The sequence below is a fragment of the Epinephelus lanceolatus genome, chromosome 14, assembly GCF_041903045.1.
Source record: "Epinephelus lanceolatus isolate andai-2023 chromosome 14, ASM4190304v1, whole genome shotgun sequence".
Taxonomy (NCBI): domain Eukaryota; kingdom Metazoa; phylum Chordata; class Actinopteri; order Perciformes; family Serranidae; genus Epinephelus; species Epinephelus lanceolatus.
Window position 1 is genome coordinate 19355004 of NC_135747.1, and position 17622 is coordinate 19372625.

Consider the following 17622-nt stretch of genomic DNA (forward strand, 5'->3'; position numbering starts at 1 on the left):
AAGATGTAGATATATGTTCCCAAATTAACCCACAGAATTAAAAAGACTATGCAATTAATAATGCTACAGTAAGAAAATGAATGAAGAAATCAGAGAGTTTTGTAAACTGGAAGACACCTCTGCACAATCATATTTTCAGTGGGTGTCCTGGGGGTGTTACAGTCACTCAAACATCATGGACAATCTTTGTGAGCGAGGCCCAGCCAGGTATCGGCCTCAGCACTGCTTAGAAGTGTGTCAGTCTTTCCATTTGAGTCTTTTGAGTCTCTTGACCCAAGAGCTTGCAACCACAAGAAACATGCTGACATTTGAAAAGCCAAATGTGAGAATCGTGCCAAAAGCACTTGCACCAGCTGCTTTATTCTTGACTTTCTTTGTCCGTTTTCCTTGAGTTGAGAGCTGAAAAAGCTGAATGTGTGAAATAATGATTGGCAGAGTCTCGCCAGCAGTTTCTCCACTAAATAAATAGCAATTAATCTGCAGCAAGGACTACTCTTAATTACTGTTCAGTTATTTGATTTTGCAGACTCCTACAACTCTCCTCTTTGAAGTCAAAGTTACCTTGACACTGTGTTAATTTGTACTTTTGATGAATTAACAGTTGTATAAACAGAAAGAAAAACACCACATCATTTTTTTTTTATCTTTCAGCAGACAACGCCTGTCTTTCATTTGAGAAATCATTTACATCATAATTGCAGGATTACCAGCAGTGACAACACTTCAGTTTGAGTAATAGTATTGTCCCAGCCTCTTCTGAGAAGTACAGTAATGCCAAACCTTTCAGACTCAGTGACAACTCGTCAGCATCATTGTACAGAAACGACTGTGCAGTGTGACCCACTGTGTTGATAACAACTCGCAGACGGCAAAATACACACCGACTACAAAGTAGAACAAAGAAAGGTGCCATAATTCAAAAACACATTTCAGTTTGAGTGTTATTGTTCCATCATCACAGAAGGTAATGTACTATGAAGACGACTGAGGTGTTATGGTGGTGGAGTGAATGCAGTTTGCAGTGATGTTGACTGATGATAAAGTGCAGAAAAATACAGGGAGGGGCCAACATGCTGTGTCTTCCCCAGCCCACATTCAGCAGTGAATGTGATGCAAATGGAATAACATAAAGGGCTGACATTTACTTTTGCACTTTGGTTTACAGTATGTGTGGTTGCCCTTTAAATCACTTGTGATCATTTTGAACATGACTCCTTCTGTCGACCCCTTTTAGGTCCCACCCCCGAAAAACTGATAATATACTCTGCAGAGGAATAGCAGCACACTGAAAATGATGGTAAAAAATATATATTTACAGTCCAAGCAAAGCTATTTTTGGACCTGACAGCGATCATATATGCTTTTCAGTCTGCGCCTGCCATTTAGATTAGCCTGAATATAGCACGGAATTTATGAAACTTCCTTCTCTTTATTTGTCTGTGTGAAGAAAAAAAAACAACAGGTTTTTGTGTTCACATTTATTTCCTGTTTTCAGTTCAGCTCATTGCAGCTGTGTATCCATTTATGTCAAACCACTAGTGTCTGTATCCCCACATCCCAATGCCAAGTTCCTACAATAAACCTGTGGCTGTTTGCTTCATGACAGACCCCAAAACTGTGTCTCGCTTCCCAGTGTATTTTTCACAGTTCAAGCTGATCAGCAGGTGTGCACTGCTCTACAAAACCCCAACTTTCTCTCTTTCTGTCACGTTCTCTATCTTCCTGTCTCAGATGCATTCATCCCTCTCCCTCTCTCTCTCTCTCTCACTCGCTATCTGTCTCTCTCAGTTTCTCTATTATTGTTTCTCTGTCTCTTTCCCACTCTCTCAGCCTGACTTACCAAGAAGCATCGCACGTCTGTGTCCTTTCTCGGTTACTTTCCCAACTTGCCTTGCTGCCTTTGCTTTCTCTTTAACTGCTTTGCTCTTCTTCTAACTTCCCCACTGTCTTTTCTAGGGTCAGATGCAGAGGCACATTATAGTTGAAGGCTTAAATGCCTGTCTCCACTTGTCTGTCTCTTTGTGCTTGTTGTTCACCCCACAGTTCCTCCCCAACATGACATAGACATGGCTGCATAACGCGGGTAAGCAGGAAGGAAAGTGGAAGTTCCCCCACAGTCCTACTTCCTCCCCACATGAATATTGCGACCTCGCTCTTTGAGCGCCCTGACCGCAAATCAGCCCACCATTACCCAGAGGCCTTTGCAATGGCACCTCAGTGTCTTCCTCACCAACATTACGGTGTCTGTGCACCGTGTCAGAGGCTTGGCCTCAAAAATCTAACCTTCATTTCCAGCTAACTGCAAACAGATAAAATTTGCTTTGCAATTTTAAAGGAGCTCATCTGTTTATTTGCATAAAGTAAAAAGATTCTGAGGCCCTTTTATCCCATTGCTTACACTACACCAGCCCTACCACTGAACATCTTACATCAGTCAAGTGGGTAGACAGACCTAGTAGTAAGAAAACCACCCATGCCAGTTTTCAGTATCCTCCACAGATTCTCAAGCTCAGCACAGCACCACTCCTTCCACTACCTCACCTCCAATGTTTCAACACTGACATTACACCAATCAGTCGCTGCATTGCATTAATAATTTCCCAGTTTCTCACATTACATCAAACACAAGCAGCACAAACACTTAACAAAGGCTACAGTATGCGATACCGCATTTCTGCACTGCTTCAACCAGCTTCACTAACTAAAGTATGGGCGTGTAGCAGAAATGAAATGGGTGTGTGTATGTGTGTGTGGGTTGTTGCTGTGTGAAATTTTGAGGGCCAGTCCAAACATCCACCACTACCTGGCAGGAAAAACAGGAATAGGACTTGTCACCGGGCGATTGCACAACCTCGCAGTGGATTCACACTCGGCTGAAAAAGATCTGGAACTGCTCCCTGCGCTGTAACCTGAAACCAAGAGGACAGGCCGCGCCACTTGTAGCTCAGACAAAAGCAACATTGATTCAAACATGCTTAAAGATTACAGTAATAGTCCATGGGGTTACTTTTTAAACTTAAAGACCATACATCATTCCTGACATATGCATCAGAGATTAATGCTTTTTGTGCTCATATAGAAACTACAAACATTACACTTCTATGCAGGCTCATTTTCTCACGATATTTTTATCTGCATGGTTTACTCTCAACATGATGTGTACTGGCTGAATGTTTCTAAAACTCCGGTGCCACTATGAGGTGTGTTTTGGTGTTATTTTGAGTGTGTAAAGTGTGTCTGTGCACATAGGTGTCGATGCAGTAGTTTCCAGTGCTTTTGACACCTCCAGATGGCTCATAGTGTCTCACAGGAGCTGCAGTAGAAGTGGCATGGGCAGTGGAACCCAACAGAGGAAGTCTCGCAACCAGAGCCACAAAGCTGCCTTAGCCCACTGTCCTGCGGAGAGAAAAAATAAGAGCAGCAACCCGGCTGAATTTGTCGGCCGAGGAGGTTATTGCACATTAACACTTACAACCAGTGGCGATCCTAGACTCTGGAGGGGCCCCGTGCAAAGAGCCCCATCAAACTACCCCCCTCATGTGCCCTATGCCTGAAAACAACAGTCAACAACATTTAAAAAAAATCTCTTTTTAAATGCAAATTTGAACTTGAAATTCAACAGTGTATTAACTCTTGACAGTTTAAAGTGTACTTGAATATATGAATAAACAAAACACTATTGAAGATTTACATAAATAAATCCTAGCCTATCTACAGTAATTTGCTACTAAATAACAATTACAGTACTAATAAGAGCAGAATACATTGAGTGTGGATCATTAATTGTTGTACTGTAAAGTGCCTTTATGGGAGGTGTTATTATTGTTAAATGTGCCAATAAAGATTTGCCTGGTTTGCCTTTCCTCAGCTGTTATTCTAATAAAAACACCAAGAAACACACAGTGATTCCCGTATATTCAATTCAAATAAACACAAGACATTTGTGCTCTAGAGAAAGGATCAGCACTCATTGAATAACCTCCCAAACCCTACAATAAGCTATTATGGCAAGGCCTAACTATACAGACCAGTGAGCAGTGATAACTAACATGTCTTTGGGGTCATCGGGTGGGAACCTCCTTTCACCAGTGTTTCGTCTAGTTGGTCCCATGACACCTCCAGGAGGCTAGACAGTGATCTTAGGCGTCCCAGAGACACTCTCCTAATGCCAGGTCTCACTGCTCCCCGCACTAACCCAACAACCTCCTTTACCTTACTTACACATGGCTTTCTCAGCCCAAACAGCACCGCCACCTTCAACCAAACCCAGGCTCCGTACATGCGTGCTCCAGGTAGAGACAGTGCTGTTACTACCGTTCCTAGCACATTAAAGGAAGCAGAAAATGTTAAACAGTTCTGTCCTGTTGACAAAATGTTAGATATGTGAGTATGTTTATTTGCTATTATAATTAGTGCACCCAGCATCCAAAAACACTGCTAGAATTTTTAGAACTCTTATGTCAAGTGGTAAGTGGAGAATGACGAGAATGCCAAGACTTCTTCAAACTACTCACCCTTTCATACTGACCTTGTGCATCCCATTATGGCCACAGTCTTCACTGTTGCATGGTTCATGTGCCGTCATCATCACAATGAGTAAACACTTAATTTTCAAGATCTCAGACCCAAGACTCTAGTCCCTTTAAAATAATCAGGAAATTATTATTGTATAAAATAATAGCTCACCTTCCACCCCACACTTAACACTTAACCGGTGAATTACTAATAACCTGGCTGACAGCCAGCCGCTAACTTATTTCAAAGAGCTTGATTATGTTAAGTGCAAAGTACTTTATTATTTCATACAACAATAATTTCCTGAGAATCATTAGCAGAGACTGTCCTCTGCCATTCTGTAGCATGCTGGGTATTTAATTACAGTATGTAACATCCTCACCTGAACCGCATGCTGCAGTTGACATAAGGGATTTTATAATGAAGTGGTGATTTAGCCCTCAGCAAGAGGAAGAAAATGCATTACTCTAATGGCTGTCTGTCCCCCAAAGAGCGATAAAATATTATTAACAATTTGAGATGTTTTTTTTTCTTTCAAAAAGCTTTCATTTTCTTTAACTGAAGACTAAATCGTTAGATTTAAGAACATCAATAATCAAGGCTATAGCCACGGAGTCAACATTGGGCCAGAGGTCTTAGGGTCACCATCCCAGAAAAAAAAAAGTGAAACTTAAAACTCATTTCCTTTTAAATTATTTATCATAAGCAAGAACAGCTATACAACATACTACATGAATATGCTATGAGTGTTAAAGTCAAGCATAAATGATTGACTTTAACACTCATATTACATTTTAGATTTTTAATACCTTTGAAAATCATTAAATAGAAAGACAATATAGTGTTTGACATTGATACTATGGGCAGCTGTGGCTCAAAGATAAAGCAGATCATCTATTTATTGGAAGATTGGCAGTCTGAGCCCCAGCTCCTCTAGTCCACATGACACATGGCAGGCGGCACCTTGTACTGTAGCCTTGGCCACCAGTGTGTTAAATGGGTGAAGGTGGCCCTGGAGTGTTAAAGTATTTGAGTGATTGTAAGTCTAAAAAGGTGCTATACAAGTGCAAGTCCATGTAGCTACCTACAGCAGTCAAGCAACAGCTTCTGGACAAACCACACGCACAACTGCAGTTCACCCAAATACAAGAACTGGCAGTTATTCATTCATTCATTTACCGAAACCGCTTATCTTGTTAGGGGTCATGGGTGTGCTGGAGCCTAATCCAAGCTGACATTGGGCGTGAGGCAGGGTACACCCTGGACAGGTCGCCAGACTATCACAGGTCTGACACTAGAGCTGAGATTCTCTGCCTGAGCCCGAACCTGACCCGACCCGGGCTTCGTTGAGTGTACCCAGTGCAGCACGATGCTGGTATATGACAGCAAAAAGACGGGGACCTCGACACTTAAGAGGCACATGACAAAGGATTGCCATGGAAAGAAAGACGAGAGTCAGCCTTCAATGTCCACGTTCATATCCTTAAAAAAAATGTCGGGTTTAAAACAGGCGTGGTCTAGTAATTACAGTTAAAGGGACGGGATGGACCGGGCTCGAACAGAACATGCACGGGCTCCGGTGGGGTCGGGCTGGATTTTTTGGGCCCGATCTAAGCTCTGGCTGACACATAGAGACAGACAACCATTCACACTCACATTCACACCTACGGACAATTTAGAGTCACCAATTAACCTGCATGTCTTTGGACTATGGGAGGAAGCCGGAGTACCCGGAGAATACCCACGCTGACACAGGGGGGACATGCGAACTCCAGACAACTCAGGGTTCGATCCCCCAACCCCAGGTTCGAACCAGGAACCCTCTTGTTGTGAGGTGACAATGCTAACCACGTACATGAGACGTACGTGTACATGAGTCCGGCGTCTCATGTACACGTACGTCTCATGTAAAGCAGCTCATGGCCCTTGACTGCATGTCATCCTCTCTCTTCCCCTTTCGCACTAAACGTGTCTTGTTCAATAAAGGCAAAAGTGAAAAAAAAAAAAATCTTAAAAAAAACTACCATACTAATAATAATTCAAAATGAATGCAATAATCAGATTTCTTTCTTTATTCAGCTCTCATTTTTTCCGCTTCATACGTGCGGTGTCTAAGGAAAAGGCTTCCTGTCAGAAGAGCACCACAGAGTGAGGGCAGGTGTATCACCCCTGTGTTGAAAGTATGAGTCAAACAGAGATATGATCTGGATGGGAACAAACAATCAACTGACAGGCAGGTAAATAGAAAGATCTGAAGATGAAAAGATACAGTTTGGGGTCTGTTCAGGCTTTACACTTCTCAGTTTTGCTACCGCCTTCAGGCAGCTTTGATTTTGTGTGTGTTTGCTGTGTGAGTGTGTGCGTGTGTGTATGAGTGTGTGTGCAATACACAGATTAAAGAAGTAAGGGGGTGAAGGAGACTGCTCTGACATTTAGAAGCTTCTACTGGCTCTAGCGCCCACCTGCTCATCGACAAAGACTGGAGAGGAACAAACACTAGTTGTACATTGCAAACTACAGCACGGCACTATGGCTGTACAGTATGGTCTGGAAATTATTTCTTATTTAGAGATGAACTATTTATGGACAGAAGAGTGTATTTTGCCACCAGGTCCCTTGGATTTCTCGCTGTACTAGAACTGAAGCTGCCAATTGTTAACATTTTGTGTTATTTATTGCTTTATTTTTATTTTAAGGTAATAAATGACACAGTTTGATGTTTGCTGAAAGTTATCTTTGAAGATTTCTCCAGGGTGAAGCAATCAGCCCACCTATTTCGCTCTGTAATAGATTGGGGCAGAGAAATGACTGAATAATTCTAATAATAAATAAAAGTGTCTCAGAAGTAAAATTGCTTTGCTGCCTTTAGACTGTTTTATATGGCTTTTCTCACCTTCATTTCAACAGATCACATGAATGATTTCTATCTGACCTTAAATAAACACCAGCTGGCTCTATCAACTGCCCTCCTCTCGGTGTAACCCCATGCTTCACAATCAGGGCTTAATTGTCTCTCTCCAATTATCTTTTTCTCTTCATGATTAATGACCAGGAAATTGGCCTATTAAGGTTTAAATGGAATTCCTGAAAACAGCTTGTACCACCTTGCAAGTCTTTCACAAGATTCAACTACTGTGTTTTTTTCTCACAATAAAATCTTTTAATAGCATGTAAGGATACAGTTTGCATGTTTTGAAAAAAAATAAAATAAAATAAAATAAAGAACAATACGTCTGACTTCCTGTTTCAAAATTCACAAATCAGGCAAGGCAGTAAAATCATGTCTTTAATAGAGAGAAACCCATGCCTTAAAAATATACATTGTATTCTTCACAGCAGTGTGTCTTCATGTTATGTCATTGATGTTGAAAACAGGGCTGATCAATCATCTAACTTCCTTCACCACACTCAGCGCTGGACTGATTTAAGTCAGGAGAAATTACCAAACAATTTCAATTACTGAGCATCTTTTTTTTTTCTTTTTTTTTTTGATAAATAAATCACATATTTTTAGGACATAAAAATACACAACCTATGCAAATACCTGAGAGCCCTCACATCAGAAAGTTGTTATCAATATCAGAGATGATCGATCGGCACGCGTTTCTGGATAGTTTTCAATATTCAGTGCCAAAATATACACCTTTCATATATTATTTCTTAAAAAATACAATTCTCCTGAACCCTGCCTTTTACATTTTTGTAAACATTTTTTTCTTAAACTTAAAAAAAAACACACACACAAAAAGGTCACAAAACTATTTGCATTAACATCTCAGCAGAAAAATAGACATTTAGCACACGCGTTTTCAAGATTTACAAAAAACATCCCCGCAATCTAAATCAATAGCAATGATTCTGATTTTCAAGTAAACTCCTCACTCACAAGGAGATGACATTTCTTTCCTACTTTTTTTGTGTTCATATGGCTGCTTCATTTAAAGAATTTGTAAGGCTGTTCTTTATATCAGGAAATAAAATACTTCTGTGCCCCAAAGTCAAATATAACCTGGAGAACAACTGAAAACTGAGAAAATAACTCATATATTATACCCAGTTTATATTAATTTAGTTCTGGCCTGTTTATTTGTGTTCCTTCTAAAGGGGATCAAGGAAGATAAATTTGTGTAACAGTAATTTACATTTGATCATATGATTATTAAAAGGATATGCTGTTTTAGGAGGACCCCTTTTCTAACAGATAAGGCTTCAGATAATAAATATATACAGGAATGATATAATAGAGGAATGTATAGAGTCAATATCACAACTGCGAGGTGTAAACAATTTCCAGTGCCAGTACTTTACAGACAGTAGGTTTTTTATGCTAGCTGGGCACCAGTTGCGCATAAGAGAAGCGACATGTAAACAGAGAAGAAGCTGCCTTTTGATCACAAGTAGACATTGAACATAGAAGGATAATCACTGAGTTTAACCTTTGAGAATAATCAACTGTTTATGATGCTGACTGAAGTGAAACTGCTAATGCCAAACTTCTTGCGAGTACTGTTCCAGTGAAAACAAAAAATGTGCGTTTCCGAGATTGTTCTTTCAGAGAACCCGTGTTCTGCCGATGATTGTTTTCCACTTTACCTACAAAAAACACGAAAAACGAAAAACAATGCCGTCTAGATTCAGGGTATGGACATAAAGTGCAGGGCCAACTGTACAAAGCACAGTCTCATCTGTGTCCTTTCACAGGGAGGGACAGTAACTATGAAAGAGCAGCAGCTAGCCTCAGTAATCGAAATCTGTTACCTCTCAACACATTTTAGATGATGGACAGAAGATTTGGAGGTGGAAAGTGGCTGATCCCTTACTTGCTATTTACATTTTGCATACATGAGCTTTTAAATGTCCAAACAGGTTTACAGTGGAATGCTACAGTTTTTGTGACGTGCCTTCAAAGTAAAACTATGTGCTAACCACACTCACACCGTCTCATTCATGCATGAGGTCATACCCATATGTTGTGACATTACGGCAACAACATATTACCACCACACACATCAAGAATTCACTCGATTCCCTTAATTCCCATGATGCAGTCACTTTTAGGCATTAACCCGCAAATAAAGCTGCACTAGGCAAAATTATAAGGTGCAAAGGACAAAGCACCTGAAAAACAGCTATTTGTGCAGTTTGTGTTGTTTCCCTGTATTTGTCATGACATACAAATAGAATGAAAGAAAAACTGAGGTACATCAGAGGAGAGCAACCCATGCAGTATCTTTAGCCTCCTTTATCCCTTTAGGTATCCATAGCCATAAAGCATCATTTTATGTCATCAAGACCACCCTCTGCCATTTCACGGTGTGATGTCTAAGTCTGCCAGGTTCAAGCAAACTAGGATGCTAGTTTAGTGTGCACAAACTGCAAGCAACAGAACCAGGATAAGAATAATTTTCTATAGGAGCAACCAGGGAAACAAAGAAATGGCCAGTTGTTTTGTGTGCAGAATGCATTAGCTTGGCAGCTGAGAAAATAGGAAGATGAGGAAAAACACGGCCATGGCCAAACCTTTTAGAGTCATGGAGCTGACAATTATCATTAGGCTATATGTTGTGTACTCTCTTGTTTTCCTTTCATTGAGTTCTACCTTGTAAGTGCAAACATAACAGCTATGGAGAAAAATAATTCCTGATTCTAGCAACAAATACAGTTTCATATAATAGAAACAAAAAGATTTTCAAATGTGTATGGCATTTCTTCAGAATATATTTCATCACTTCATTAGACTAATAAATTCTAAAATAAAACTTAAATCTTAAAAAAAAAAATCCTTCAAATCTCCATGTGGATGTTCTAAAATTCAGAATATGAGTCTGTTAAATGATAAAGTATAAGCTAATGTCTTTAAAAAAAAAAAAAAAGTCAGAGCTGATTTTTTTTGGCAGGACTTGTTTTGAAGTTACAATCTCTGATACAAGCCAGCTACAGGAAGTTGGTGGTCTTCTTTTTTCTGTTTTAGTGGTGGTACACAAGTGCTCCAGCCACTGATAATCAGAAAAAACATGTTTGGTGTAAGTAAATGCTATGCAGCTGTTTGTAACAGGAAATATATCCTCAGTTAGCAAGCTAGCAATGCTAACATTGGCTGCTAGCATAGCAGTCTCATTACTCAAGTTAAGCAAAGACAATGAAAACTAGCTCTATCCTGCAATATAATGTCAGTCGAGGTTTATTAATGAAGGCTATCACATCAGCTGAATCTCACAAAGTGGTTGATAAGAGGTAGTTTTCTGCTATCAGCTAGCTATGTGGCCTTGTAAGAGTGTTAGCATTAGCTAAATGTATATGTAGGCTTTGTAACAGTTGTTTGCATATGATAGAATTTTGTTTGTGAATAGGAAAATGCATTTTTGATAACCACAATTTCTGTATAAATTGTGATATACTGTACATGTACTTTTTATTTGTGTTTATTGACACATTAATGGGCCACTTGTATTAACACTTTCCCTCATATATTGCATCCAAAGCCTCCAAATTCTTCTACTTATATTTACGGTATTCGTTGTTTGGGGCCAGTTGTGAATTATTAAGTAATATCTAATTTCAATTAGAAATTTCAATTACTGGAATCTGGGTATCTTAGATGATGGCACAACTGGCCAAATTTCTACAGCTGCAGATAGATACAATCAGAGACAACCACACTACTGGCAATCAAGACCAAGTGGACACTAAGTTGCTTGCAGCTAGAACACACAGCACCAGTTAGCCGTACCATTACGTGTATTCCAACATTGTTCATAGGAAAGACAATGAGCATTACGGGCCATGGCAAAGTCATAAAAAAAGACAGAAAAAGAAAACTGCATGGATCCTGTATGATATGCAACAGGAAGTGGACAAGTCAATATCATTATTATTATTATTATTATTATTATTATTATTATTATGTTTAATTGAATTAGAGACTACCTGAAGTCTTTACCTCCATCACCAGTGCTGATTATGACATTCTATCTGTATGCATTCATTACTTCGCAAGAGTGAAAACATTTTTTCTTTAACAAAAGCATGGTTACAGGACAAGCACAACAGAAGACATATACAAAGAAGACTAAAATGAAAAACTAGTCAAAGTCATGTGACAGCTGCTCTGTTATACAATTCATGAACATCTTGAGAGAGAAAAACTTACCTTCCTTCTTCTATAGTAATCTCAATTAAATATGTAGAAAATGTGTCTTTGGCCCATACCTTCATATAATTGTTCAACTGTTCAGATTCACAATAAGTAGCTTAAAAAGAAGTCTATGCTATGATTGTGCTACACTTGTCTACAGTGTCATTCAACTGTGCAGTCTCAGAGGCCTGGGGGTAAGGACGGATATTAGGCTATTGCTCCTTTCCCTTCTTTGTCCTTCCTGTAATCCCTAACCCATCCTCTTACTGGAAGGTGTGTTCACCACGGACTATGTGAGAGGAGAACTCATAGCGGTCTTTGCTGCGGTGACCACAGATGTTGCACTCCAGCGGATCTCTGTATCCGTGGCAACCCATGTGGATGGTGTACATGACATGGTCCAGGAAGAGCACCCGGCAGTGCTCACACTGGAAGGCCCGCAACTCCTGGCCCTCTTGTCCAAACACCCGCACCCCTTCCTGGCTCACAGGCCTCTCTGTGGCCACTCGCATCATCCCAGACCCCATTCCTGCCCCACGATGTGATGCTTCTGTCACCCGTTCACCTGAATAGACCACCGCTGGACTGGCTCGAGACCTGAGGCTGGGAGTGGGGTTGCTCCCGTGGTAGCCCTGCCTCTCGTGAGGGCTGCTGCGAGCTGAGTCAGCAGAGTCAATTCCACTGTTGTTGGGAGATTCCTCTTGCCCTGGCTGGCGCAGCTTGCCCTGCCTGGATAAAGCGCTAGGGCCGTTTGTGGTGGGATGGCTGGGGAAGTCATGGGGCTGAGGTGGCTGTGGCGGCAGTGCCTCACAGTTTCCTGGACGCTCTGTTCGTTGGCCCAATGGCAAGACATGGTGGAAGAGGGGGCTGACCATGGGCACCACTTCGCCCATAGAGAGAGGGGGACCTGGATGGTGGAGCATGGGCCGAAGAGTGTCCGATCCCAGGTATGTGATGGCATTGCTGATGGCCTGGTCCATCATGTGGGCTGACATCAGTTCAGCCTGCTTCTCATACTTAAGGCCCATCTCATAGCCTACTTCAGGGTAACTGTAGCGTACCATCTTTTCACCTGCATGAAAAAGAGTGGCACTATGACTGTGTGGAATTAACTGATGTAACGAGGTCATGCCAATTTTAAAATGTAAGACACAAAACATCCGAAATATAAATGCATTCGCTGAAGTGAAGGGCACACTTTTTCTGTTCGCTATAATCAAGAGAGAAAAATAATGTGCATGAACAAGAGCATTGCTTAATCTCTAGCCAAGTCAAACTTATATCTTGCTGATATTTCAGGCCTTGTTTTTCATATTTTTGTACTTGATATTCTGTGTGTACGAGTCTAATGGTGTGGAAAGCCCCATCCATCTACTACTGCACTGTTTAACCCCTCCAGAACAGGGATGCGGTAAGCTGTTTTCTCTCGATAAGAGCAATGGCAAACTTACAGGTGTACCTAACCACAGAGTGAAAAACATTTCCTTGCTTCTCACTCAACTGCTTGCTCTAGCTTGCTCAATCTCTTTTTCTAATAGTGCGGCAAATATAACCAAATTCAGAAAAAAAAATCTGGCTCGTAAGTAGGGCAGGGCTATAATGTGATGTTATATAATATTGTGTGATGCAGCAATGACAAAGGACAGGAAAACTAACTCACATAAAGTATGTGCAAAAACACTTAGGTTTAACATATTTCACTTCTATTAGGATAAAAGTAAAATCAGTAGCAGATTACATGATTAGATTTTAACTAATGCATTCTCAGACTCATACAGAGCGACTGTTAAATCCCAATTTCTCAGCGACTGCTAGGACGTGTTACATTTCTTTCACGTGGTTGCATGGTAGTTCATCAATGCAGAGCACAACACATCATTTCCAACCACTACCTTCACATTAGACTCAGAAAGCAAATGGGAGTTGCTGAAATTTAATAAGATCAAATACTTCTGTGCATCAGGCTGGTCCTCATGGACACTCCTCAGTGACTAAAGGTGAGAAAACCGTTGACTGCCTGGCTATATTTGAAATACCCACCCACAAATTTCTGAGGCGTGGTGCTCTTCCTCTTGCCCACGTTGCTCTGTAACCTTTCAATAACGGGCGGCCGATCAAAGGAAGCCATGGTGTTGGGTTCTGCCATGGGCCTCGGCTCTTTAGGGACCTCACCTTGAAAGGTTAAGCAGGGAAAAGAGTAAGAAAGGGTGAGAAAATATTTGGGTGTTGTCACGATACTGGAATCTCTAACTTCAATACAGTACCTTGAAAATTAAAATTTTCTTTTCTTAGTAGCAGAGAGCAGCAGAATGACTGTTGTAAACATTAATAATAAGAAAGAGCAATAAAGTGCAGCTGGTACAGGTGTATCAATGGTTTTTAAAATGAGTACTGAAACTATTTCAAATATTCAGAATCAATATGTATCAATAATTCTGGTTGTACAAACTATGAACAGATACATTAAAAAATAATGTGAGTAAATAATAAATACATAGCCAGAAAAACAGTATTATTGTAGTAATTGAGCCTATTTTTTCACATCACTCTTTTTTAAAGTGATTATTTCCACACAGGTCCAGTTGGATTACTTTCAAAAAATCAGTAGTTCATAAATAAGCTTCACAGATTACAAATTATTACTGATTTTGTCCTGCAAGATTTGCCTTTTCCTTTTTTTTCCTTTTCTGTATTACTGTTTTCCTTGCACATCCAGCACTCTCCATTTTCATGGTTTCAGTTTTAGCAAAACTCCTTACCTGCGTAAGGGCCAGTGTTGGTGTTCGGATCCAAGCTGATGCCCTGCAGGTAACTATGGCAGCGCTCTTTGTGTTCCTCCAGAGAAGTGCGCTGCTTGTAGCTCCGCCCACAGTAGTTACACTTGTGTGGTTTGCCAACTAAAAGTGAAGACATTCGAGGGAGAGCATATTAATTTCATTCACTGCGAGAGACAGAGAGAGTGGGTAGCGTCCGATGAGATAACGCAACCTGCCGCGGTGTTGAGGCAGTGTGTAGTAGTAAATACTGTGTTAGAAGTACAAACAAACCAAAAGCAAGCCTCTGAGATCATGGATGTTCCACTACTAGTGTGAGGATTCCACACAAGCCAGACAGAAAGACAGGGCTGTGGGTGACAAAGATAGTTGCACCATGAAGTCTGCATTTCAAAACACTTTGGTCTCTGAAACATACAGCTAACTCCCACTGCTGAGTGAATAGTGGAGTTGATCATGCATCCCATGATGGTGGTAGGAAAATAACTCCAATGTTAAACTGCTATGGAGGTGGAGTATGATTCATTGTGCCATTTCTATTTTATTCAATTCCTTCCTACCTAGACAAGTGGAAAGATGAAGACATATCCTATCTATCTCGGCCAAGCCATCGGCCCATCTACCCTTCCATCCATTGAACTTGCTATATTGCTTAATGAATGGATAAACTAAATAATAAATGCATATATAAATAATAACAAAGGCATGTAGTTATGAGCTGACAGGAAGGCCTAGTTATCGGCCAATATTTGTTAATATCACCGGTGTCATTCTTTCTTTGTACAATGGCAGGCTGTTCATATACATTGTTCGTAGTTATACCCACAAAAAGTAATGCACCGCAACTTGTATATAACCCACATAATCATGTGCCAGTAATTTGTGTATATCGAATGTAATCATGAAGGCTGCAATCATGTGATCGAAGCAATAATGGCAGTAAAGAAGGAGGTAGTGTAAAGACTGAAAGTCGGTGCAAGGTGCTAAGTTGGGGTGGTGTATGGGACAAGCACCACAAGACTGAGCGTGTGAAACCAAGGGAACATTGAGTCATTTTAAGGCAAGTCATCATCATGTTTCTTTTCCTAAACCTAAGCTACATTACTTTACCTGGCTAAACCTAACCTATGTAACTTTACAGTAGAATATAATATCATTCATGAGGTGTTAATTCATTGGATATCTTATGAACCATTGCACGTGCATTTTTGTAAGATATCATACAAACTGTTGTATGAAAACACACTGATGATGGAACTTCATGAGCTGTACTTATACCACCAAAAAGTAAGGCACCACAATTTTGATGTAATTTCTGTATATCCAATGTTATCGTGAGAGCTGCAATCACCTGACCAATGCAATAATGGGAGTAAAGAAAGAGGTAGTATGAAGACCGAAAGTCAAAGCACGGTTATAGGTTGGGGTGGTGGATGGGACAAACAACACAAGACTGAACGTGTGAAACCAAGGGAACACTGAGTCATTTTAAGGCAAGTCGTCATCATGTTTCTTTTCCTAACCCTAAGCTACATTACTTTACCTGGCTAAACCTAACCTATGTAACTTTACATTAAGTGTAAGCGCTAATTCCGTAGATATAATAAAAACCATTGTATGTGCATTTTTGTAAGATATCATACAAACTGTTGTATGAAAACACACTGATGATGGAACTTCATGAGCTGTACTTATACCACCAAAAAGTAAGGCACCACAATTTGTATATAACCCACATAATCATGAGCCAGTAATTTCTGTATATTCACTGTTATTGTGAAAGCTGCAATCACCTGACCAATGCACTAATGGGAGTAAAGAAGGAGGTAGTATGAAGACTGAAAGTCAAAGCAAGGTTATATGGTTGGGGTGGTGGATGGGTCAAACAATACAGAACCGAGCATGTGAAACCAAGGGAACGTTGAGTCATTTTAAGGTAAGTCATCATCATTTTTCCTTTCCTAACCTAACCTGCGGAACTTAAACCTAAGCTACATAATTTCACCTGGCTAAACCTACTGTAACCTTTGTAACTTTACATTAAGTATAAAACAACATTCATGAGGAGCTTATCTGTTAGATATCATACAAACCATTGTATGTGCATTTTTTTAAGCTATCCTACAAACTGTTGTATGAACACACACTAACAATGGACTACACAAGCTGTTTCCATATTGAGGTAAATGAATTTAAAAAAAAAATAATAATAAGTAACACTTTCATTGCAAAATAGTGTATTAGAGTGGAATCCTACTCAGGCAGACACTGCTGTGGATACAGGTTTGTTTCCTGTGGTGGAGTATTCTCAAAACTAATGTAATGACTCATAAAGGGACTGAGTGAACTGGAGGCTACATAAGCATACCACTGTGACCCAGACACCATCATTAGCAATGCGATGTAGTAAGACATTCACTGAGATAATGGTGACTATCTCAGTGCTATTACTAGAAGAAGATGTGTGGATGATCCAGTGCTCTTGTCACTGTGAGAACAGAGAAACCAAACATGTTTCAGTCTGAGGCTCAAGGGCTGTAACACACACACACACATGCACGCACACACACACACACACACACACACACACACACACATTTAGAGGTGGGTGACAGTTCACACGTGAACATAAGTACTCTTTCTCCCACAGAAAGGGATGTTGAGTTTCTTTCTTTTTTTTCTTTTTTTAGCACTTAATAAGTTCTGTGAGGAAACACATTACTCAGAACTGAATATTTCTTAACCCGTAAATGTTACATTTTCTTCCCTGAAGTACTCTTGATAATTTGTGTGAGGGAAACAAAACCCACTTGTTACAGAATGACATGGCCAGTCATGGCCAATCTTGCATCAGCAAGCACTTTTCTTTTAAGTGAATCATGTGGCATGATAATAGCTTTTCTGCTGTATTTGTCATTCAGTTCTCTTGTGGTCTGTGAATGACATTATATCGGCAAATCTCGAAACTATATGGAGATTTCATTGTATTTTTTTCTTTCTCCTGAGCACGAACAGATACAAAAGCATGATGGCTAATGACAAAAAGGTTTCAATATTATTAAAAAAGAGGCAGACGTACATGCAAGGTCACTGCAGTAATATTCCTTTCAAGTTGTGAAAAAGTTACATCTAAATGAAATGTCATCATGGAAATAATTTTCTTTGCTGCTTTCCAGCTGTCAAACTAAAACTCTGCTA

At 40.1% G+C, this 17622-nt stretch overlaps 1 protein-coding gene across 4 annotated transcripts in view; it reads right to left on the reverse strand.

The window, feature by feature from the left end:
- Window positions 1–7788: 7788 nt before the first annotated feature.
- The window catches only part of ikzf2 (IKAROS family zinc finger 2), a 48609-nt gene continuing 38775 nt past the window's right edge, over window positions 7789–17622 (reverse strand). For all 4 annotated transcript variants that reach the window (XM_078174434.1, XM_078174433.1, XM_033613872.2 and 1 more), the window contains 3 exons: window positions 14410–14547; window positions 13691–13822; window positions 7789–12722 (listed from right to left, as the gene is read on the reverse strand). In XM_078174434.1, the coding sequence (XP_078030560.1) occupies window positions 11914–12722; window positions 13691–13822; window positions 14410–14547 (1079 nt within the window). In that variant the 3' untranslated portion in view covers window positions 7789–11913. The remainder of the gene's footprint in view (window positions 12723–13690; window positions 13823–14409; window positions 14548–17622) is intronic.